Source organism: Panthera tigris, chromosome D3 (assembly GCF_018350195.1).
Source record: "Panthera tigris isolate Pti1 chromosome D3, P.tigris_Pti1_mat1.1, whole genome shotgun sequence".
NCBI lineage: Eukaryota > Metazoa > Chordata > Mammalia > Carnivora > Felidae > Panthera > Panthera tigris.
The window spans coordinates 91,022,696-91,047,709 of record NC_056671.1 but is presented as its reverse complement, the minus strand read 5'-3'; the positions used below and the strand labels follow the sequence as shown (position 1 = coordinate 91,047,709).

The 25,014-nt window shown below is 56.7% G+C and overlaps 1 protein-coding gene across 7 annotated transcripts in view; it reads left to right on the top strand.

The window, feature by feature from the left end:
- ZNF516 (zinc finger protein 516) overlaps nucleotides 1–25,014 on the top strand; it is a 125,292-nt gene that overhangs the window by 82,874 nt on the left and 17,404 nt on the right. For all 7 annotated transcript variants that reach the window (XM_042962270.1, XM_042962271.1, XM_042962272.1 and 4 more), the window contains one exon: nucleotides 19,409–20,869. In XM_042962270.1, coding sequence (XP_042818204.1) covers nucleotides 19,409–20,869 — 1,461 coding nt within the window. The remainder of the gene's footprint in view (nucleotides 1–19,408; nucleotides 20,870–25,014) is intronic.

Here is a 25,014-nt window from a genome sequence, read left to right as displayed (position 1 = left end):
CGTGACGGCTGTAATTTGTACCCAGGCCCTGCAAACAACGAGCAGTTTGTGTTTTGCATTGACGTGTCCCGGTTTTGGTGTGCGTGTGTTCCGTGCACCATGACGCGCGGGCCTGAGTCCACAAACGGGCAGGAGGGTGGCACTTCGCGCTTCTGACTCTCAGCTCCCGGTGGCACCTGGGATCAGTCCTTCTGCCTTCTTACGGGCGCAGATTCGTGTCTATTAAAAATCGCCTCACCACACATTTTCTCCTTAAAAAAATTTTTTTTTGACGTTTATTTTTGAGAGACAGAGGCAGAACACGAGTGGGGAGGGGCAGAGAGAGAGGGAGACACAGAATCGGAAGCAGGCTTCCAGGCTCCGAGCTGTCGGCCCAGAGCCCGACGCGGGGCTCGAACTCGCAAACCCCGAGATCGTGACCTGAGCCGACTTCGGACGCTCAGCCGACTGAGCCGCCCAGGCGCCACACATCTCCTTTTAACGACTGGTGTGCTGGTTTTGGATCTTGGACTTTGTAAGTGTCCGGCTGTGGGAAAGCGAGCGAGTTCTCAGGACTTGGGGGCATGTGTGTGATTACCTGGTCAGACCGGGGCCAGACATACTGTGGTTCTGTTGCGGGAAGTTCGTGTGTGTGTGTGTGTGTGTGTGTGTGTGTGATGTCACAGGTGTGACGGGCGCACGGCAGCACGCGTGTGCGGTGTGAGCAGCTGGGTGCCTGTACGCACACACGTCTGGGTGGACGCACGGACGCAGACCCCAGCCCTGAGGCCGTGCCCTCGGTGCTGTCACACAGGGCGCAGCTCTGGCTGGCCGAGTCCCAGGGGAGCAGCAGGGTGACTCAGCAGCCCTGTGGATAATTAACCGACACGAACACAGGCTATTTTTAAATGTGGCTCATGGCTGCTGACCCTCTGGCTCCAACTCTGCCGTCACCATCCCTAGGTCTCTTTCAGCCCCGCGTAGAACCGTAAGCTGGCAGCATTTTGAAACAAGAGGAGGCTATAAACTAAGGGCGATAGAAGTGGAGTAGCCAGAGAAAGGTGTGTTTTAGGTCCGGGGGAGGAAGTGGGGTGAGAGGTAGACGTTGCGAAGTGGCTGCCGTTCGCAGGTGACTTCAGGGCACAGGAGTCAGACGCGCACGTCAGTTCCCATTTTGCAGTTAGCAGCCTCGCTCACCGTCTGGGTGCAGCTCACTGTGCTCCCGGGGAGGCTCTGGTTCTGCGTGTTGGCGGCCCCTGCAGGGGCTTCTGAGGACGTGGGGGCCCTCCCCTCACGTGGGTGCAGAGGAGAAACATCGGAGAGCCGGCCGTAGACTTTGCAGAACAGGTAAAGCCCGGGGAGGGGGCCGAACCTTCCGGGCTCCTGTTGCGAGGCTCAGAGAGGTCATGGCCGACTCAGCACAGCGTGCTTTCTGGCCACCGGCTCACTTTGGTTCCTGGTGATGTGATCAGCACCCACCGCTGCGTAGAGGTGAGCTGTGCTTGGACAGCGGCGTGCAATTTGCTCACTTCCGAATCGGCAAGGGGAACCGAGCAGCTCGTGAGGTTTCTGTTTAAAGAGAAAACAAATTAATTAGTATTGACTTCGATGACGTCTCTAGCAAGTCAGGCACGAGGCGGAGGCTGGACCTGTGCCCTCAGAGTAAGTCCCGGGAGAAGCTGTCCCCATCCCATCACCTCCCACGCAAGCCCGTGCGCATGCACACGCACGCGCGCGCACACACACACACACACACACACGTGCATACCTGTGCACACATGTATGCCATCATCGAAGTCTGGAAGTTGCCTGCACAGAGTCAGTGCTTAGCAATACTGCTTTTCCAGGGGACTCGTGGGTGGCTCAGTCAGTTAAGTGTCCTGACTCTTGGTGTTGGCTCAGGTCACGATCTCACGGTTCAAGGGTTCCAGCCCCGCGTCGGGCTCTGCGCTGACAGTGTGGAGCCTGCTTGGGATTCTCTCTCCTTCTCGCCCTCTCTCTGCCCCTCCCCTGCTTGCACTCTCTGTCACTCTCAAAAAAATAAATAAATAAACTTAAAAATGGTGCTGGTTTTCTGGATGTCTCCGCAGAGCTGACCATGTTCCTAAATAGGGGAGAGACGCAGTAAGGGGTATGGCTGGCCGGAGGAAAAGCCCTGTTTCTTGGCCCACTTACCCCACACCTTTGCCCCGGAAAGCTGGCGACCGCGGTGGCCAAGTTACTGGCTGGCCCCGTTGGGATCCTGCCGTGCAGGACCCACTCAGCGAAAGGGACGCCAGGCGGGGCCGGGGGCGACAGGGCCACGGGGTCCTTCCCTTGGAGCTCAGCCAACAGAATTTGATGGAGACGCTTTCCTTCGCTTTAAGAAAGTTTTAATTCATAGATTCGGGGCTCCCACTTACTTAGTCATCAGCTCCTAGGAAACAGTCTCAGAAATCCTGTTGTGCGACTGCTTCTCAAAACAGCCATGGGGCTGGAATGACTGAGAAAATAGGAAGTAATCGGGGCTTTTCCGAGTTCTGCTGAGAGGCATCGTCCACCGGAGTTTGTGATTCTTTCCGTCTGGACTCTGTACAGACGGGGTGGGGGGGATTTGAAGCGAGCCGTCCCTCAAAATGGGGAACGTGGTTCCCTGTTTGTCAAAAGAGGGGGACAGATGAAAAGTAAGGGATGAAGAAGTTAGTGACGGAGTAACGACGTGGACTTCTTTCCCTTTGTGTTTTAACCAAGAACATTCTGAGTGCGGCCCCACGGTTTCCGCTCCTGCCTGAGCGGTGTAGGCAGCCTGCCTGAGATTCCAGAAAAAATTTAGTGATGTGATTTGGGAAGAGTTGCTTCAGTTATCAAGTCAAATGTAAAACGGTTCTTTCCACTGGGTACGTCCACTGGAGCAGAATGGTTGAGATCTAACACTTACGTGACGCTTGCAACACTTCACGCGACGCAGGGAGTCTGTGTGTTTTATACTCGCTTACATACTTGTAACCGTAAAAGGCTGTCCGACCCCCAGCTCGGCGTCCTGCGTGGAGGAGACGGCCGTCCACACCGGCCTGCTCTCGCCGGCCTGCTCGGCCTTCTCCACGGCCTCCTCCCTGTGCCCGGCTCTCTGGTGCGCACTTCGTGCTAGGCCAGGGCCACCCGTGTCGTGAATCAGCTAGAAAGAACCACGACAGAAGAAATGCTTGCTGTTTATTTTAGATGTTTAGCTTCCTGAAAGAATAACGTTTTCGCTTCGTGGGCACGTCGATGGCGGAGCCTGGCAAGTGCTCGGAAAGATCTGTCCCCAGAGCTCCGCGGTCCATCTCCTCGGAAGCGACGTGTGACGTGACCCAAAGCTGACCTACGCAGTGTCCTGTCTGTGGAAGGACCTAGAAGATCGCGCCTCGCCCCGTGTGCAGTGGACCGTGCTCCCCTTTGAAGTGTTCCCACCTTTGTGCGGGTGCCTGTTGGGGTGCCCGCCCCCGCCACGGCCAGTCCCCTGGGCCCTGCCTTCCACGTGGCCGCACACGCGGCCTTGGCCGGGCCCTCCTGCTGTTGTCAAGTGAGCGTGGATGGGGAAGGGTCAGAAATGTGGCGGCCTTGCCCCAGTCGCACACGTGGCCGGTGGGGGGGGTGGTGCAGTCTTGATGATTCTCCTGGGGTGTCCTGTGGTCCGTCAGCTGGGCAAGTGTGGGCTGGCCCCATCCGGGAGACCCAACTACAGGGAGGCACCGACTGTAGAAATGGTTTTCAGTTTATCACCTCCTTCCCACACACAGTCTGAAATTACTATTCGTGGTGTTTCCACCTGGGAGGCTGAGGGCTGCTGCTAACTTGTACCCGGGGCAGAGCACAGAGTGGGACTCATAACAGATGTGCAGGTGTCACTTGTGGGATGCAGGCCGGCTCCCGCGCTGGGTTCCACGGTGCGAGGGGGTTTTCCGTGTTAGACGTCGGCGGCCGTGCGACTAGAACTTGGACCTCTGGACGTAAGTCTAGAGACAAGGACCATAGCCCCACCTTCTTAGACTGGACCTGATGCTCACACCCTACATCACTCCTGTATTTTCACTCTGAAAGGAACTGGTCTGAAGCCACGGTAAACATACCTGCCGATACAAACGTTCAAGTCCATTACTAAATTACCAAAGTATCCTGAATCAATTGCTAGAACATTAAATCAAGTTTGCGCAAGTTGGACATTTGAAGGGATGTGGTGCCGGCTGTAACAACAGCCCCCCAGAGTCTAATGCATCCACGTATATTATTTCTTCTAACTTCATTTTTGCCAAATAATTCAAGTGGGTCATTAGTTTAAAAATTTTTTTTTACATTTATTTATGTTTGATAGAGACAGAGCACTGGCGGGGGAGGGGCAGAGAGAGGAGACACAGAATCGGAAGCAGGGTCCATGCTCCGAGCTGTCAGCACAGAGCCCGACACGGGGCTCGAATGCCCAGACCGCGAGATCATGACCCGAGCCGAAGTCGGACGCTTAACCAACTGAGCCACCCAGGCGCACCCCAGCGGGTCATTAGTTTCAAGCGCTGCGCAGTTTAACCCTCTGGAAATATTGATGAACAAACACCAAACAGAAATACATCTAAATGCTGAAGAAGCCGTTTCAGAAGTGTGCGCGATTCTATTGATTATTTAAAGCACATTCTTGGTGTGTGTGTGTCCGTTGCTGATAAATCGTGTCATTTGTCAAGAGCCGCCTCGGTCAGTCCGGGTTCTGAGCTCCAGGGACCACACAGGTAGCTGGGCGGCCTCTATAGGGTTATAGGTTGTGAGCAGGTGCCATCTAGTGGTGGCTTGCCCACATGACGCCCCGCGCCCGGCGCCTAAAGCGGCCGTCCGCGCGGAAAGCCCTCTTCCCAGCAGCGCGAGCACAGACCCTGTTACGAAATGGCCTTGGTTCTGCAGGTCAGACACGTGCCTCATTTTAAACCCGGAGACTAATAAATAATCCGATTTTCTTTTTTTTAAAAAAGGATCATTATAATTTCTTTGCAGATACACGGAATTTGGGTTTTGTTTTTCCGGGTAATTGAGCAGCAGAAAAGGTTGGAAACCCCATCACTGTCGGCCCGTGCGTCCCGTTCGCTTGGGCTGGAGGTTTACAGCGTCACTTCTCAAATCTTACTCATTCTCGATCTCTTAAAAACGCTTGTTGTGAGAGAAGAAGCAGGTGGTTTAAGTCATGTGCTTTCTTCGTAATGTTTGACAGCCGTTCTAGACTCCTGCCCGGTGAGGAAGGCGGCCGGCTGGAGGGTGATGGCAAAGGAGCATCCAGTGCTGACCTGTCCTGCTCTGATCCTTCGTCTGTGTTTCTGTGGTCATATTTCAAAATCCAAAAGTGGTTAGAATTACCTTCTTTCCAACAATTACTTGGGCCGTTCTTTGTTCTTCGAGGATGTGATTTCCTTTCAAGTTGGAAATGTTTGCTGCTTTTCAGAGCACGGTTTGTAAAGTTTGTTTAATTTCTTTCCTTTTTTTTTTTGCATTTGCATTTTTTTTCAAATGGACGAGTTATAGTTTGCTGTTAGATTTTGGGGGGGAGGGGGGCGTATACAGTAGATAGCAGCTATGAAAATAGGCTTGAATTCTGTTCACTTCAGCAAGGAGAGGATGTTTTTAAGCACAGCAACTGCCGAGTGACGTGTTTTATACTTGAGTCAGGACGCAGTTGGCAAGTTCGAGATTTCTAGAATGTGGTTGTGTTTATGGTAGAGCATACCTGCCGTTCAACAGCTGAGGGCTCCGTGGAGTCTTGAGATACCTGATGAACCTTTAAAACCTGGTTTTGCTTAATGCTTAATAGGCAAGTGTTTGAAAAAGTTAGTTCCCAGATTTTGAGCTTTGGATTTTCTTGTGGAAACTGGCTAACGTAGTCAGAAATCCTGTGTTTAACTTGTAACGGTTTTTCTTCAGAAATGAAAATAACGGCTTCCAAAATGCTAACGTACTTACCTATTTTTCTATTAACGTAAATAAGTTAAACTTTTCCAATTCACTGCAAGTTTACGTTAATAGATCAGTTGTTTAAAATGAAAACTTGTACACTGTACTCAGTCACACAGGAGAAGTAGCCAGAGCAACTTAGGGAATAAAATATATGTTCGTTTGTAAAAATGTAAAAATACAATTACTTAGCTGTGGCCCATTATTTTAGTGCCAGCATTTTGCTTATCATTTAGCCTTGCTTCTTTTTGTAGTTCACGCTGCATGTGTACTGACGTAAATGAGAGAGATTTAAAACACTTCCTCAAAAGAAGTTTTTCTGACCATAGGACTGAACTGTCCTCCATAGATCCTGGACCGTTAGAAGCCATTTTGATTATTCTCTATGGACACCAAAGACGGTCATCTTAGGAAGAGTGAAGTGACACCCGCCCCAGGGCATTCTCTTCCATGCTGGTGGTGTTCCTGCTCTTGGAGGGGATCACTGCGTCCTTGCTTGCTGCAGCCCCTTCTTGATCACGCAGCTCCTGAAGCAGGTCCGCTGTTGACCTGTTCTCCTGCGTCCTTCTGTCTTTGGCTCCTGGTTATTTTCCTTCCTTTTTCCAGAAGGAGAACTTCCAGGTTAAGCCAGCCTGGGGCAGTGTGTTTCTGTATTTCCTTTGCTTCACTTGCACAGAAAGCCCGTGCCGTATTTTTTAGCTGAAAAGCTCCACCCCGTGGAGATGACAGCTGGCACTTTTCTTAAGCATTTTCTACGTCATATCCAAAACACGACGACAGTGCTCCTGCCTCTCACTTCCGGCCGAGTACTAGGACTTCATCACATTTCATTGAGAATCAGTGGCCCCCGTTCCTGGGTTTTTCTCTAGCCGAAATATCTTTCCAGGGACTCTGTGTTTTGACAGACACGTGTATAGTTTTCTCTTTGTTAATTGTGTGTCTGTTGTCTGGGTAACTCCCAGGCTTCAGGCAAATCTCGATGCCCGTTGCTCCCCAAACAGCTTACCTTTATTCTGGTCTCACTGTTTCTGGTTACCAGTGGTCTCTTTTTAAGACTGGTAAGAAGGGGGGCGCCTGGGGGGCTCAGTCGTTTGAGCGTCTGACTTTGGCTCAGGTCATGATCTCACGGTCTGTGGGTTCGAGCCCCGCATCAGGCTCTGTGCTGATGGCTCAGAGCCTGGAGCCTGATTTGGAGTCTGTGTCTCCCTCTCTTTCTGCCTTCCTTCACTCATGTGTTCCATCTCTCTCTCTCTCTCTCTCTCAAAAATAAGTAGACATTAAAATTTTTTTTAAAAAAGGACAGGTAAGAAGATCATGAAAGAATTGCCGAGAAACATTATTTAAAAACTGTAATGTTTTTCCTGTCACATCGAGGGTTTTGTAACTCATAACACTTACTATAAAAGTTGCTAGAAACTCACAAATAATAAAATTAACTGCTGAATGTTAGACTTCTTTTCACCCAGTGATTCTCAATTTCTAGATTTCTTCAGGCTTGCGTTGCTTGGGGTATTTTATCTCTGGAGGGGGGTTATCGTCTGTGCCCTCTAAGGCTCACGTCTCTAGTATAGGTGAGGGTCGAGGCCATTTTCTGTCCCAAGTACCTACACATCCCGCATACGCCTCTGTGGAATTAGTTCATAGATGTTTTTTTTCAGCAAAGAGCAGCAAGTAGGAAGAGGCGCGAAGGCCGCCTGTGACCACAGCTGCCGCGATGGGAGAGCCGGCTATCTGAATACGCGGTTTGTTCTCGGCCAGAGCACAGCTGCCTTTGGGGTCATCCCTGCAAATATGATGCCTGGATCTTAGATTAAGAGCGTGGGGCCGCTGATGGCTTTCCGTCCTCCAGTTGTACACGGCTCCCCGCAGGTGGGAGGAGGCCCCTGGAGAAGCGGCCGCTTCCTGCTTCCTGCGCGGCCTGGCACACCCCCCGGGAGGCGCCGTCGTGGGGCGGTGGCAGGAAGGCAGCGTGCCAGCGTCTCTGCGGCACCGGGACCCTGGCAGGTGCGCCGGGCCGTCCTCGCCATTGGCGGCAGCCGGCCGGGCCACCTCAGTCACTGCTGCTGTGCTTTATCGCGCTGTCCGTTTGAGGATGCCCGCACACCCTATTTTGGAGAGAAGGTGACGCTTCTAGAATTGCGCGATTTGAGATGATTTGGGTTCGGTGTGAACGGTTCTGGAAATCTGCCGCTCACGTGAGGCCCAGTACTTCACCCTGAGCGCACCCAACCTAGATACAGTTCTGTCTAGGAGAAGCCACGCCGAGCCCCCGCCCCGTGGCAGCTGAGTCTCCCCCAGCAGGTGCTCAGGGCCACGCTGGGAGGAGGCAGCCCATCCACACCCTGCTGAGATAGATCTTTTCTCCTCAGATCACCGTGTGGGGCCTGTGTGTCTGCACAGTGCCCCTGTCTTCCCTGGGAAGTAAAAAAAAATAATTTCATTTTTCTGTTTCATATTCAGCTCACATTGGTTTCAAAAATACTGTTTTTTTTTAATTTGTTTTCAGTTTATTTACTTTGAGAGAGAGAGAGAAAGCACGAGCAGGGAGGAGAGTGCAGAGAGGCGGTGGGAGAGGGAACCCCAAGCAGGCTCTGCACTCAGCACAGAACCCGACGCCGGGCTCGAACTCACGAACCGTGAGATCGTGATCTGAGCTGAGGTCAAGAGTCGGACGCTTAACTGAGTGAGTCCCCCAGGCGCCCCATATCTAGTTTATTTTTCAGAAGGTGCGGTCCGTGCGGATCACAGAGGTGGAGTACTTGGTCGATGGTTTGCCCTAGCAGCTGGAGAACGGACAGCTGGGTGATCGGCAACGCCTCTTTGTGGCCTGACTGATGATGCTGGCACAGGGGATGGTGAACGGGTGGCCTCAGTTAGGTTGTGGCCGCGATAAAAATCCAAGTTCCGTTCTTAGGTCTGTGGGAACTTGGCAGTGGAAAGGCAGCCTTACTAATAGGAAGTCTTTCTTTTTTAGCGAGAGCTAGACAAAGGATATTGTCCCAGCTGGACCTTTTCTTCATAAAGTCTGAGCAGGTGTCTGATTTCATTCATGGACTGAGAAATTGCAGAGGGTGGGTCGTCTTAAGAGCGCCCCAGGTCTGGGTGGTGCAGGGGTCCTGGTGCCATAAACCGTGAAGACCCCCAAGCCTGCCCCGTACACGGGCTTTACTACTGCTGCTGTATTTCTAGGATCCCCAACTGACACACGCCAGGTTGGTAACTAGGTTGGTAGGTTGTTTTTTTTTTTTTTTTTTTAATGTTTATTTTTGAGAGCAAGAGGGGGGTGGGAGGGGCAGAGACAGAGAGGGAGACACAGAATCCAAAGCAGGCTCCGGGCTCCGAGCGGTCAGCACAGAGCCCGACGCGGGGCTTGAACTCACGGACCGCGAGATCATGACCTGAGCTGAAGTCGGACGCCCAGCCGACTGAGCCACCCAGGTGCCCCCCTGGGTTAGTAGTTTTGCTGTATGTTGCTGGGACTTTGAGGTCCTGTGACTGCCCACACGTGCGTTACTTTTCATCTCTGTGGGCCCTTGAGAAGTACGTGCTGAATTAACTAATTCATACTCCATTGCCTGCTTTGCAGGTGCTTTCCTGTGTGCTGTTTCTGTACGTATGAGTCTTGGACATGAAGGGATTCATTTTGTTTTTTTACGTAGGCCCCACACCCAGCCTGGAGCCCCGCGCGGGCTTTGAACTCACGACGCTGAGATCAAGACCTGGGCTGAGATCTAGAGTTGGATGCTCAACTGGCTGAGCCCCTGAGGCGCTCCTCAGTGACCTGTTTCGTTCGTTCGTTCATTCGTTCGTTCGTTCGTTCGTTCTGCATTCATGGGACATCCACCTCATGCAGATGTGGTAGACGCTGGCAATAACAGCATTGGACTAAAACGCGGTTTCTCATTTGGCAGCTCAGGTCCTTTCCGGGAGAGGCAAAGAGGAAACGCACACACGCGCACACACGCACACACACGCACACACACGTACGACAGCAGGGAGGAGAAATGCCGGGGCGGCACAGCAGGGTAGTGGGAATGGGGTGTGGGGGGGCTGATGTTTTACGCAGGGTGGTCTGGGAGGTGCTCCTGGCGAGGGAGCGGAGCCTGGTGACTCCCTGGGCGCCGTGTTTCGGAGCAAACGGCAAGCACAGAGCCCTGAGGGGTGGTGTGCTTGGCGCACGGAGGCCCGCCCCGCTGGTCAGTGCTCGTGCTGGGTTAGGCTGAGCCCCTTCCTCGTGGTCGCACGTGTGTCCCTGACACGGCATTTTGCAGACCATCTCAGTGACCTTGTTCCATAACTTGCAAAGCATTCCTGCCGTTACGTGAGCGGGTTTGCATGTGTAGTCAGAGCAGAGGAATTGAAAGGGAAGGGGGGGCGGGAGCTTGGAACATCCGGTCCTGGAATACGGGGTCCCTCCCCCCAGGTCGTGGTTCTGCCTGGGGCAAAGCGTGGCGGCTGGACCGAGGCCGGGTGTGGCCCGGCACTCCCCCTGCTCGCCTGGCCCCACCCACCCTCCGCTCGGGGACCCGCGGGGTCTCCCTGTGCCGGTTCCTGGTTGGAGAGCCCGTGTGCCTGGAGCCGTGTTGCCCCGGAGCCTGGTGCTCCTTGCCCTCTGCTCCTCTGCGCGACCCCTCGGTCTCGTGGGGTCAAGGAGCAAAGGGCCAACCCGAGCCTGGCCACAGGCCTTCTGTGCAGCACACGGGTCCTCTCCGAGGCCTCCGCCGACTCCGCGTTGGGATGGGACTGGTTTTGGCGGCGGCTCAGCTGGGAGGTGACTGGGGGAAGGGCCACCGCCCTGCGTCTTCAGCGTCCCTGGCCTTCCTCTGCGTCTGGCCACGCTGCGCCCTGGGGCCCCGTCTGTGTGCTTGTCCCCGGTGACGTCCTGCGCCCCGGGCCCTCGGGCTCCGTGCCCCAGGGCCCAGGCCAGAGCGGACGTGCTGTCGCCTTCCTGTCTGCCTTTATCTGGCCGCCCGGCCACCTGCGGGAGTCCCCTCCATCTTCCTTCCTCTCAACTTGGGGCCCGGGGGTCTGGAAGCCGCCCGGGAGCCTGTGGTGGGAAAGGGTTGCCGGGCGACACTGGTGTGGCCGACGTGTGGCCGCCGCTGCCCTTACCTGGGCCCCCGGAATCCTGGCCCCTGAGGAATGTTCCAGAGCGTCCGGTATGCTCGTTAGCCGACAGGCCCTCGGCCCGGAACCCCGCAGTCGGGGGTGGAGGAGGGCTGCCTGCCGCAACCCTCGGAGAACAGCCCTCCGCACTTGGCGCTGTCCGCACCCCGGGGCCACACTTGCCGCGGTCCTCACGTGCGAAGCCCAGCCCCTGCTTCCTCTCTGCCACGAGGTCCCTGACCACATGGTTCCATCGTGTGGGCTGAAGGCCTGGCGCACCTGCCAGCTTTGCCGTCCGTGCCCGCAGCCCGGGAGTCAGGCCTCTGAGCTGTGGGCACAGAGGGACCGTCAGGGCACCACAGCACGGGCTGGGGTCCGGTCTCCACGCCTGCCGGCCCCCAGCTGCTCCCTGCCTCGGCTTCCCCGTCTGCAGCAGCACTGGCCTCCCGAGACACGCCGGCCAGGCAGGTCACCAGCGCAGAGGGCTCAGCACGGGCCCTCTGGCCACAGCACCACACCCACGCGCCTGGGTGGGTGGCGCGGCCCGTGGGCTGGGGCCGTGCAGGTGACGACGGACACGTGAGTCGTCCCTCTGGCAGGCCAGGCTCTCAGAAGCTCGGGGCCACGCCCCGAGGGCCGCCGCCCTGAGACCAGGCTGGGTGGTGCTGGCCCGGGATCACGCACGGTCTCCCGGTCGTGCCAGCTGCTCCGCGGACCCCCGTGCCGTTCGCGAGGGTAGCCTGGCTGGCGGGCAGCGGGGCGCGGGCCCTGGACACCGGCGACGTGGCCCTGTGGGGAAGGCTGCAGACGTGGGGCAGTGACCGCGCGTGTGGACGGACCAGCCGTCCTCCTGTCTCCTGTGCCCCCGTCGCAGACGTTTCCAGATGCAGCGGTCCTGTAAGACGTGCTCACGTCGGTGCCCGAATGAGTCCTCTGTTCACACAGCCTGGCTCACTGGGGGGACTGGTCACAAGTCCGTTGATAACGGGGGCGAGTCAGTCTGTAAGAGGCGGTCCGATGGCGCTCAGCGCACGGCAGGCTGCTGCCTCACTCTGAACGGTGTGCTGAGGGGGTCCAGGGGGCGCCCGCCGTCAGGAACTGTGCTCCTTGTCTTGTGCTGCGTGAGGAGCTTCTGTTGTGTTGTTTGTTTGAACCCAAAGAGTGGGAAGATAGGAAAGTAATGGACGTAGGACGGGGTCGGGGTGCCGGGTGGCTCGGTCGGCTAAGCGTCCAGCTCTGGACTTCAGCGCATGATCTCATGGTTCATGAGTTCGAGCCCCGTGTCAGGCTCTGTGCTGAGAGATTGGGATTCTCGTTCCCTCGCTCCCTCGCCTCCTGCCCCTCGTCCACTCCAGTGCACGTGCGTGCATGCTCGCTCTCGCTCTCTCTCTCTCTCTCTCTCTCAAAATAAATAAATAAACTTAACAAAAAGCAGGGCAAACGGGCAGAGTCACGTGGGGAACACAGCGACCTGAGGTGGCCTGCATCACGAGTGAGCTCTGCATGAGGACTGGGGACCAGAGACACGGCTCCCGTAAGAACGCAGAGCCCCCAGCCAAGAAACCCCGTCCGCCCTGAGCACCCTGCCGCTACTGAGTGATGCACGGTAGCCCCTGGGTGATAGAATAATGTGCTAGAGAGAGAGAGAGAGAGAGAGGGAGAGAGAGAGACAGAGAGAGAGAGAGGGAGAGAGAATGAGCGGGGGAGGGGCAGAGGGAGAGAGAAGCCCAAGCAGGCTCCGCGCTGTCAGCACAGAGCCCGACAGAGGGCTCGAACCCACACTGTGAGATCACCACCTGAGCTCAAGTCAAGGGTCGGGCGCCCACCCAACCGAGCCCACCCAGGTGCCCCGGTAACGTGCGATTTTTAGTTATAAATTACACAGCGACAAAGCGTTACATCGTAGGCGTACCTGTGCAGAAAGGGGAATTGCGTGGAAATGAGGACACTGAGGAAGCACAGGACTGAGCGGCTCATTTCCGTCACCTGTCACTGGGTCCCTTCTTTGAGCCTCAGAGGTGGAGGCCAGGTGGGCTGGGCGGCCACGTGGTTCCCGGGAGCTGACTTGGGGCTCCGCTCGCCTCACCCCGGGAGCCGTGGCTGCTCCTCCCACGCAGCTTTCTCCCCGCCGGCCTCCCCTGCGGCCAGGTCCTGGGTGACCCCCGGGTGTTTGTCCTCAGTCGGGGCCACGTTTGAATCACCTAGAGGCCTTTGTAGAAAAAGCTGATGGTGTGGGCTGCGCCCCTGAAAACCTGGCTCTAGGTCTGAGCACTGGCCTTGGGAATTTCTTACCAGTGATGGTTCATGTTGTTCCAGATGATTCTAGCGTGCAGACAGAACGCTGCCCTTGATGAACAAATCGTTGCCTCGCTCATTCCATACTGAGTGAATGTCAGAGTTTGTGGCGGTACAGCCTCAGCCCTCGATTCTAGGTAGAACAGTCCAAGAGCCTGCAGTCCTTCCTCACATTGCTTGGTTTCCAGAAACCTCCCCCTGTAGGCCTGTTTCGGACACGCTCCCCTTCATCTGGTTCCTCTTAGCATTGGCTCCGAGCTGGGGCTGGGCTCTTCTAGATGTGTGCTCCTCTGTGTCCTTGCTTTCCAGGATGGGCCTAAGGATGCTGTCCTTGATCTGACACACTGAGCTTGTGGTCCCCTAGGACCCTGGTGTCTTTTTCACAGCACAGCTCTTAAGCCGGACCTTTCACTTCTGTGCTTTCTGTTCTTCCTCGTGGGATTGTATGTTGTTAGTTTTCAGCTTTTCCATCTTGTTGAAAACTTTTGCATCTTTGTTCTTTTGTTGAAGATTTTGGCTCTTTCCTAGCTGAGTGGCAGACTTAGATATCATAAACACGTTCCGTCCCATTTCTTCATTGAGGCCGCTGATAAAAGTAACAGTAGCAGCACAGCCGCCATCAGGCCCTTTGTCCTTGTTGGTCCCGGGCCGGGGCGTCCAGTCAGCTCACGGTCCTGCTCAGGGTTCTCAGCCCGGCCTTGTGTCGTCTTGTCCCTAGACTGTCAGGAGAGGCCAGGCCCAGGCGTCGCCCTGTCCCTTGAAAAATCGGCATAGTAAGCCTTTCCACAGACGGAATCATGCCATATACTCCATGGGCTTTTATGGTGCTGGGTGTTTTTTGTTTTTTGTTTTTTGTTTTTTGTTTTTTGTTTTTTTACCGAACTTGGGGTAAATTTTATACACGAAAACACCAAGGCACGCAGACTTTCATCTTTCTTGGCGGGTCAGTTGCAAGATGTGTTTTGATCATGCCAGCATTTCCGCAAACCGCCTCCACTGCTATTCTGTGTGACTGGAGCCCCGCAGACGCGCAGGGGTGGGGCGTTCAGGGATCCGGAGGCAGGTGTGCTGGGCATGTGGCACCAACACGCTGCTGCATTCTGTCGTGGGGGCTGAGGACCTCGACAGAAACGTGCTCGTCTACAGATGTGGTCGAGCCGAGTGTGTCGCACGGAGACGCTGTTCCCTGCCCTGTGGACGCTTGTCCCTGGAGCTGAGCCGCCGTGCGGGCACCACCTCCCTGCGGGGAACGCGGCTGCACGGTGGGCCCGGTGCTCGCGGCCCGCAGGTCCCGGCAGGCAGCCTGGCAGGGGAGCCGGGTGGGAATCCAGCGGTGCCTTTTCCTCCTTCGTGCTGGGGCAGGAAGGATGTGGGTACGGCCCCGGTAGCATGTGCTGCTGAGCTGGAAGGTGCCGGAAGGCATGCTGAGTGCTAAAGGTGTTCGGCCGAGTAAATCAGATGTCCCGTGGGGGTGACGGCATCCGTTGCAGAGGCTAACGGCAGAAAATAGGAATCAGTCAAGCTTTTCGAATGTATCTGTTAGAAAGGAGATTGTGGTGATAAAGACTTGGAGACCACAGCGCAGTTGTCGAAGGACCTCTTGGGGGTGATCCCAGCACAGCCATTTCTGGGCTTGGGGCGAAGGGCACTGGTATTTCCAAGGCTCCTTCGAATTAGGGTTGCATCACCGACTTTTTTCTTTTTAAAGATTCTCAGTGATGGATCTCAGACTTCCCATATAATTTTAATAGCTTGGAAGTTTTACCTTTGAAGACAGTCCCCCCCGCCTTTCCTTCTCAGCCTGGAGCGGGACCAGGCCGGCACTGAAGGCCGTGTTTGCATCTGCCGCTGTGTTCCTTGCCTTCTCGCTCCCTGTTGCTGGGGGGGAGCTCCGCGTCTGAGATGATGAACTTGGCTGCACCTGGGTCGGCGGCTCCAGGCCTCCTGTGGATGCTGGGTTCCCCTGGCAGCCCTTTCCTGCCGAGCCCGAGCCCCAGCCCCGGGCAGGACCTACAGGCGCTCCCTGGGGATCCGGAGAGGCTAGGAGAGCCCTTTACGTTTTTGAGATTCCATACATGAGAGCTGTCATTTTCGGAAATAAATCACGACCGTTAGGAAGCAGAGCACAAGGGGAGACAGGAGCGTCCCTCCTCGAAGCGCTGAGGGGCAGCCGGCTCAGGCAAGCACCTTGCTTGCAGTGTGAGCGGCAGCCCGTCAGAGCGTGAGTTGGAGAGGCTGTTGTGCAGCAGTGCAGGTGCACCGCGGCCAGCGGCCCCCTAGAGCATCCCCTGCATCAGGGCGAGGACAGGACCCAGGCCCGCGGCTCCATGGGGCCGTTTCCTGGGCCCCACCTGCCTCGGCCAAGCGGCGATGCACCGGCCTGCTTCTCAGGGGTGGGTTTGTTAATTGAGGGCAAAAGAAAAGAGGCCCGAATAGGCACTAAGAATTAAGTGCCTTAAAGATGGGTATAAAATGGAAACAGGGCTGCACAGTGAAACCCAGATCGGTCGTAGAGGTGGAAGGGGGGCATGGAAGATGGTTGGGGTGGTGAGTTCTTTGTTCTGTATGTCTTCCCACGATGAAAAGAATTAGAGAAAGTTAAAGGGGAGTAATTTTTCTTACCAGATGTCCTTCCTGCGTGTCTCGATTTAAGCGTGGGTGCGCGTGTGCGTGTGTGTGCGTATGTGTGTGTACACGGTGTCGCTTCAGGGGTTTCAAACTGTGAAGTCCCTCCCTCCCCTGAACTTCCGGGACTGGTGGGGTCTCCGAGGGAGGTGTGCGTCCGTGCGTGTGCGCGAGTGCACACGCACAGTGAGCCGAGCCACTACAGATGTGGGGCGCGAGTCACGGCCTCAGAAACCTAATTAGTGCTGCAGTTTTGAAGCCATTTCCAGGAGGGTCCTATTCAGAAAGAAACTGAGGAATTTAAGGCGCGTGTAGCCCACACACATCTTTGGGCCCAGGAGAGAGCAGGCCATGGAAGGATGACTGTGCATGTCCGTCCACATGTGTGTGCTCACGTGTGCACGCGCCTGTTGTCACACGCACACGCCTGTTCGCTGTGTGCGCCCATGTGCTCACGCGTTCAGGCACCTGTTTTCACACGCACACACCTGTTCACTGTTGTGCACCCATGCATGGGCGTGTTTTTGCATGCACCCACCTGTTCACGTGTGCACATGTGTGACTGTGGCAGGAATTACTGCGTCACGTGGCACTGGATATGTGGACGCGGGGTGGGGACTGAGGCGCGCTTCCTGGGGGCCGTGCGGGTCTGGCCACTCTGCACGAGGACCGTGCTTCGGGACAGGGTGCCCTGGCGGGAGGTCACAGCCGCAGCCCCCGCAGGCAGGAGACCAGCGGTACCCCTCGGAGCCTGTTTCTCAGCTGCAGACACTATTAGCCTGGTGGTCAAGGTTACAGGCAGCTGTTTATGGAGGCACATCAGGCCCGGAGCTCAGAACGCAGCGCCCTCCGTTTAAGCCTGATCAAGTGCTCAGGGCAGGCTGCCCACCGAGGAGGTGTGGCTCGTGGAGCAGGTGGCTGGGGACGTGCAGGCACCCTTCATGCCCGGTGGGTGTGGCCTGTGGGAGGTCCACTTCTAGGTGAAACCCCTGTGAGTAAAGTCGGAAATGGGACTGAAGGACCCGGGAGCAGAGACCTGAGTCCCGCTTCCCTGGGGCCCCGGGGCGGCCCCTCTGTGCCTGCTTTTGGTCTGGATGCCCTGAAGCTTGGCAGCCTCGAGTGACCCCACTGGCTTGGTGGGGGCAGCTGTAGATACAGAGGTCGCAGCGGGCTGGGCCTTCTCCACGGTGACCCGGGGGTCCCCAGCCCTGTACCTGAGGAACCTCCCAAAGAAAAGGGCTCCAGGGGTCATGGCCACGGTCTCCTGGTTCGAAGCATCACCTGGCTCCTGGGCTGCTCTCCTGCCCCCTCCTTTGACCTCAGACGGTCAGTGTCCCCATGCTGAACTGCCCTCCCCCTCCTGCGGTTGGAAGGCTTTCGGGAAGGAGTTCCTTTGCTCCGTGACTGGCTTCCTGTGACAGCTGCTCTGCCCCCGCCCCCACGATGGCTTTGATGACCTTTGACGACCTGTGTCATGTCACGTGCGCCTCGTGTTTTAGTGTCTTGCTCGGAGGTTCTGGAGGTTCGGTCGTGGTGTTTTATCGTCCCTTCTGGGAGCGTCAAGTTCGGGGACTTCAACAGATGTGCTTTGCAGCCCCCGCAGATGTGCAGCGTCAGTTTGCATCGGCCTCCTGTTTCAACTTAGGAATTTGACTAATGGTCTCCGGCGTGTGTTTTCATAAATCCGTGTTCCTTTCACACAGGAGAGACGAGGCCCCAGCCCCGGGCATTTCTCTCTTTGAAAATTTGAAAGTGATTGTGGCATTCTGAGCATCAGTGCGAATTGAACCAAGGCCACCGGGTTTCCGTACGTTTACTCTCCCGTCAAGTGCCCTTTTGTCCAGAGATTCCCAGGGCTGCTCGGCGCCCTTCCGAGCAGGACGTAACATACCCGACTTGGCTTCAGGGTTAGCATTTTGGAGCCGACAGGAATCTGAACGCTTATCCCCGCTCGGTCTTACCCCCTCACCCGTTGTGCACATCACGACATGCCAGTCACGTTTTTTATGTGGACGTCATCCTTGAAAATGGCTTAAGAGTGGCTCACCACCTCCTAACTGAAAATGAACATTTGGTACTGTTCTCCTTCAGAGCTGTGTGAAAATGCGTCCTGTGAGGGGCGCCTTCCTGCTTCCGTGAAGATCCCTTTGAAATACTTTTTTTTTTTAATGCCCGTTCGATGGGATTCCTGAGTCTTAGAAAATGTTTAAAGAATGTATTTTTGCAAATAGATCCCTAGATTCCACTGGAAAGTGTAAGTCTCTAAAAATTCTTTCTCCAAGACCAGCAGTATCTAACCCTTGTTAGAACACCTGACATCATAACCCACCTCCACTGTGACGGGGCTCCAGGGAGATAAAATCCCTCCGGTGGTGTGTCCGTGATGAATTTGTCCTCTGTACTTCGGGAAGTTTTAAGACATCCAGACACATCGGTGGACCTTCCAAATGTTGACTTGCGTCTTTCAGTATGTCCGAAGTCATCCTTGCAAATGTAAAACGGAATTTTTCTCAAGGCGGATTGAGTCGCCTTGGGTTGTGGTCTAGTCTGACTCGGCAGAAGCGTTAGCACCTGGGGTCCAAAGGTCACGGAGCCCAGCTCCCAGCTGGTGGTGATCCCCAGTGCAGCCTGGCCGGGGACGAGGCAGGCCTGCCGGTGACAGGGCGTCCACGCGCACCCCGCTTGTCTCTCTTGCAGGAGCATGGCAGGTGGGAACTCTAGCTGCAGAGCTCGGGGTCCCCGTCCCGGGTGCCCTCCTTCTCTTGGACACCCGTCCTGGGAAAGGCAGGGACGGATAGCTTCACTTACCCTCCCTTCTCATGCCTCTGAAGGGAAGCTTCTGGTGTCAAGGTTGTGGACTTGAACATTGGACCTTATGAGAGGGAGTCCTAGGGACCCTTTCTGGATCAGTCTGAAGTCAGCCCGTAGCGTAGACATTTCTGAGGCAGCCACGGGATCCCGTGGGCAAAGTGAGCGGTGTCCCGGCCCAGCCTCTGTGTTGACCACAGGCTGCGTATCAGTCTGCCCGGGTCTTTTTGCCTAAGCCCACAGGATCCCTAAACATGCCTTCAGTTAGTTCTTTGACAGTCATGGGAAGCCTTGTGCTATTAGTGAGTGGTTATTTCTTGCTTTTTGATATAACTAGTTGTCCTCTGTTAACTAGTAACTGTGTAGTTACAGCTAACTAGACTTTATTTCTGCTTACAGTCTATTGAGTCACGTAATCAGATGAAAAAAGAAACCCCACCCCACACACTGTCCTTTGGCCCTTACATTTGGTCCACTCTTGATGGCGCTGTGGGGGGGGGGCACAGCCAGGCTCCAGAACCACGCAGTCTTGCTGAGGACCGGTGCACCCGGTGCGTGAGGGCCACAGGGCCTTTGAGCGTGCTGCTCTGGGTGTTCTCGTTCTGTTCTGATGAGAGATGGTAACTTCATGTTTTACATTTTGGTCCTCCAGGGGGAAAGCCTCACCGCTGCTGCTTTTCCGAAGAGGTAGCTTCGACTGTGCTCTCCAACGGAGACCGGACTCACGCACCTGGAAGTAAGGCATCAGAGACACATACCGGTGAGCCCGGAGCGGGGAGCACAGCTTCTGTGTCCGCACTTGGAAACAGGAGCAGAGATGCCTGCAAGAGAGCAGAGCAGCCGAGGTTTTCTGTGGACTTAAAGATGCCAGCGTTCCACCCAAAGCGGGAGGTCCCCATCCCCAGGGACACTGCAGACTTCCCTTCGCTTTCGGACCAGACTTTTCCAGAAGGAGATCCGCAGCTCTCGTCCGAGGGCCCGGCTCACCACCCGAAAGACAAGCTGTCTGACTTGCACACTAAGGAACACGCTGGGGGCGGACGGAGGGGGCCGGCCGCAGACCTGACCCCGCTGGACCTCAGTGACAGGTCGACCCGGGATGACCCCGGCCGTAAGGAGCTGGCCTCCTCCCTGCAGGCCGCGCTGGCCGTGCACCCGTGCCCTTACTGCAGCCACAAGACGTACTACCCCGAGGTCCTGTGGATGCACAAACGTATCTGGCACAAGGTCAGCTGCAGCTCCGTGACCCCCCAGTGGATTCCTCCCAACGGTTACAAGAGCATCAGGAACAACTTGGTTTTCCTTGCCCGGAGCGGACGCACGGGGCCCCCGCCTGCCCTCGGGGGCAAAGAGTGCCAGCCCCTGCCCATCGCTCGGTTCACGCGCACTCAGGTACCGGGAGGGGCGCCGGGGCCCAGAGGCGGTTCCTCGCCCCTGGGCGTGACCACGAAAGCCGCTCACCTGCCTAAGAGCAAGGACAGCCACTCCGGGGGCCCCTGTGCGCTTTGGGTGGCCGGCCCCGAAGGGCACCGACAGGCCAGGCCTGGCCACCACGGCCCCGAGCAGCACGGCGCCCCCACGCAGCTGCCCCTGCCCAAGCCCAGGCAGGAGGCCGGCCCCCGGCCGGGGCCCGCGGCGGGCGGCGGTGGCTTCAGCCGAAGCGCCACCCCGACGCCCTCAGTCATCGCCCGGGCAGGCGCCCAGCCCCCCACCGGCAGCAGGCCGGGGGACAAGTGCGGCATCCCCCCCGCGGGGGCCGGCCTCGGTCCCCCAAATAAGCACAGTGCCCCGGACCCCCCGAAAGCCAAATTCGGCCCTCAGCCTCAGGGCCAGCTGCACGTGAAAGGCGACGGGACCCCCGCTCTACCTCCCCGCAAGCCCCCCTCCAAGGCGGGCCAGGAGCTGCGGCCGCCGGCCAGCTGTGGAGCGGGCCCCGGGGGGACCGCGGCCTCGCCGGGCCAGCCCCCGCTGCACACCAGCAAGCAGGAGCCCGCGTCCGACGGCCACGAGAAGCGCCTGGACATCCTCAATATCTTTAAGACGTACATTCCAAAGGACTTTGCTTCCCTCTACCAGAGCTGGGGTGCCAACGGCCCTGCACTAGAGCACAGAGGTAAGACGCGCGGGCCCCTTCCCAACCCCCGTGTGAGCATTGTCACCAGGTCCTGGGCGGGCCTCTGGAGGAGCCTCCCCTTAGGAGGTGGGGACGCTGCCTGCCCGGCTGTGATCGCAGAACAGAGAGGGCGGGGCACGTGTGTGCATCCCTCCCGCCCCCCCCCCCCCCCCCCCCCCCCCCAGCCCTGCCCGCTAGGGTGCAACGTGCCTGGTGCTGTGGGCATTATTTACCTGCGCCCCCTTCAGGGCTTCCCTCCTGGTGATGTAAGTTGGAAATGCTGAAGTTGGACAGGGGCGGGCAGCCTTGATGCCCCTCACGCCCTTTGTCTTTTTATTTTATTTTTAGTTTTAGTTTTTAAGGAAGCCCTGTGCCCAGCATGAGGCTTGAACTCACGCACCCCCCCCACCCGCCCGAGATCAAGAGTCACACGCTCTACCGACTGAGCCTGCCAGGCACCCCTTCCTTTGTCATTTGAAACAAAAAATCAGTAGCTGTTCGTTGTCTCTTTTCTTTCAAAAGATAAGATTGTTCATTTAAAGTGACTAGTTAAAAAAAATTTTTTTTAACGCTTATTATTGAGAGACAGAGAGAGACAGGGCATAAGCAAGAGAGGGCCAGAGAGGGGGAGACACAGAATCTGAGGCAGGCTCCAGGCTCTGAGCTGTCAGCACAGAGCCCGACGTGGGGCTCGAACTCACAAGCTGTGAGATCTTGATCTGAGCCGACGTCAGACGTTTAACCAACTAAGCCACCCAGGCGCCCCTGAAAGTGACTATTTTAAGTTTTATTTCTGTACGTAATTAAAAAATACGTATCAGTTCACTGGCATTAGTGAGCAAAGCCCTGCAGAGTATGAAGGTACCGTGTAACGTTTGGGGGACGGGCTTGTGCTGAGATTCCAGAAGAGACAAGCCTTCAGTGGCCGTCTTCCTTTCCTGCCAGTGTCTGGGTACACCTCCTCGTAAGGGTAATCAGGAACGACTGCCGAACACACTGGTAGGATGCCCTCGTTCCTGATCGTGAACTGCAGGTAGCTGTCACTTAACACTGGGGAATCTGAGTACTTGATACCAAGCACCCGTAGCCGGGCTTTCAGAGAGCCGTGCGGAGCTCTGTCGGTCCGTTCATTGCCCGTCTTTGAATTGCGCATCGTGCACCTGTAACTAAAGTAGGCCAGCGACAGAAAAGACCTTTTAGATCTGGCCCCTCAAATCCCAGAAGCTGGAAGCACTTATGGGGGGGGGCGTGGTTCAGGTTTCATGGCAGCTGGCTCAACAGTGATGCCCCCCGAGTCTGCTGTGTGACATGTCTGTGTGGTCGTGGGTGCCTGGCCGGCAAATGTGGGTCTCTCCCCAAGTTCCTGGTTTTCCCTGGGACTTGGGAGCCCGTCCAGATCCGCAGGCACCCTGGAGCCATCTTGGAATGACGGACCGTGCCTTTGGCTCAGGAGGAAAACTAACGTGTTCCACGGCTCACTGATGTGGCCGGTGGCGTCCGTGGTGGAGGCTGACATCTGTTTCTGCGTGCTCAGAGCCAGTGCTTCTGGTGAGCTTCCTAGAATGAAGCTAGCGGCCTGGGTGCCCAGAGATCGTTGAGACAGACACACTGCGTGCCCAGGTGCTTACAGGGCCCAGTGAGCACCGTGTGTCTGTGCACGATTCTCCTCCCTGCAGGCACAGGTGCTCTGAGCTCAGGGCGTAGCTGAGCACTTGCCCTCTGGTACCAGGTAGTAGAACAGAACGCAGATACTGTGTGGCTTAGCGTTTAATTTTTATGTAATGTTTATTTTTGAGAGAGAGAGAGAGAGAGAGAGAGCAAGCGCCAGTGAGTGGGGGAGGGGCAGAGAGAGAGGGAGACACAGAATCCGAAGCAGGCTCCAGGCTCTGAGCTGTCAGCACAGAGCCCGACGCGGGGCCCGAACCCACGAACCTTGAGATCATGACCTGAGCCGAAGTTGGACGCTTAACCTACTGAGCCACCCAGGCGCCCCACATTTTTACATTTTAGATCTCAGTTACGCGAGCTTCTCACAATCTCAGTGGTGTTTTCCAGCATTGTAGGTGATTTGCTATGAAATGGAAGAATAATATATTGGTTGACCTTCAGACCTGGTGGCAACCCCATTTCTTTTTTTTATTTTATTTATTTATTTATTTATTAAAATTTTTTAACGTTTATTTTTGAGGCAGAGAGAGAGAGAGTATGAACAGGGGAGGGTCAGAGAAAGAGGGAGACACAGAATCTGAAACAGGGTCCAGGCTCTGAGCTGTCAGCACAGAGCCTGACGCGGGGCTCGAACCCACGAACCGTGAGATCATGACCTGAGCCGAAATTGGATGCTTAACCGACTGAGCCACCCAGGTGCCCCTTAAAACTTTTAAAATAAATGGTTTTAAGGTTTTTGGGGCAGAGAGAGAGAGAGAGAGAGAGAGAGAGAGAGAGAGAGAATCCCAAGCAGGCTCCACACTCGAGCCTGACGTGGGGCTTGATCTCACGATCCCAGGATCATGACCTGAGTCCAAATTAAGAGTCGGACGCTCAACTGAACCACCCGGGTACCCTCAAATATTTATCTTTTAAATACGAAAAATGCTAAGTTGTCCATAAACCACACGCCTTCCCGGATTCCTTGCTCTTGGCAGTGTGTGCCCTGAGACGTAGTCAGGTGTCAGTCAGCAGCTTTCGGGTGTTTAAGTTGACCCTGATTTGGGTTTCCTAAGGGGAGTGTTTTAAACTAGCTGTAGTTCCTCGGGAAGTGCATTCTTAGAACCATGGATTCCCAGGTTAGGGAAGTACTGAGATGGGTTCATCTGGGTCCCTTGACTGGTGTCTGTGTGGTGGCCTCACACTTTGACAGGATGCCCAGGGCAGGGCCCATGCTCTCCTGCAGGGCCCTGCCCTGTGGGACCCCCCCCCCTTGGGCTCCTCCCCTGCACGGCCCTGCCCTCTGGGACCCCCCCCCCCTCGGGTTTCTCCCCTGCAAGGCCCTGCCCTGTGGGACCCCCCCCCCCTTGGGCTCCTCCCCTTCAAGGCCCTGCCCTCTGGGACCTCACCCTCCACCCTGGGTTCCTCCCCTGTAAGGCCCTGCCCTATGGGACCCCCCCTTGGGCTCCTCCCCTGCACGGCCCTGCCCTCTGGGACCCCCCCCCCTCGGGTTTCTCCCCTGCAAGGCCCTGCCCTGTGGGACCCCCCCCCTTGGGCTCCTCCCCTGCAAGGCCCTGTCCTCTGGGACCCCCCCGCCACCCGTCGGGTTCCTCCCCTGCAAGGCCCTGCCCTGTGGGACCCCGCCCCCACCCCGGCTCCTCCCCTGCATGGCCCTGCCCTCTGGGACCCCCCCACCCCCTCGGGCTCCTTCCCTGCAAGGCCCTGCCCTCTGGGACCCACTCCCCAACCCAGGGTTCCTCCCCTGCAAGGCCCTGCCCTGTGGGACCCACTCCCCCACCCCGGGCTCCTCCCCTGCACGGCCCTGTCCGCTGGGTGCCCCCTCGGGCTCCGGTCACAACTGCAGGGCCAGCCCGCACGAAGGCCCGTTGAATCTTCCAGGCACCTCTCTGGGCCTGCTCCGCGCCCTCCCCGGGATCCCTTCCTTGCGGCCCCTCCGGCGCCCTCGCTGGCTGCTTTCCCTTCGTTGAGTGTTCACGTATGGCTCTCGGAGTGACGCAGCGGAAGGACATCAGCAGGCCCGGCGCGGTCCGACGGCGAACCCAGTATTGGTGTCTCCCGTCGGGGCGGCTGTGCTCCTGCGGCGGCAGCCCGGGGAGGAGCGCCGCGCCCCCAGGTCACGTTCCTGACACGTGACCGAAGGTGCCAGTGACGAAAGCTTCGGGCGTCTGTCCTGCACCCGTCGCTGGACGCTCGTTGCTCTCGTGGGCCGTCCGGCCGGGTTTTGCGTCACGAGTCTAGGATCTTTCAAACATCTTTGTGCAGAACGGTCCCTCCGGCTTGTCTTACCCTCCGAGTCCGTCTGCGCGTTTTGGTGGCATTTTGGGGTCTGATGCCTCTGCCGCGCACCTTCCGCACACGCGCCCTCGGTGAACGAACCGCCGGGCGTCACCTGCGGTGGTGGTGCAGCAAGTCTCCCGAAGGAAGGGCGACCCATCTGTGTCGGCGTGCAACGTTTGTGGCCGCCAGCGGGACGCGGG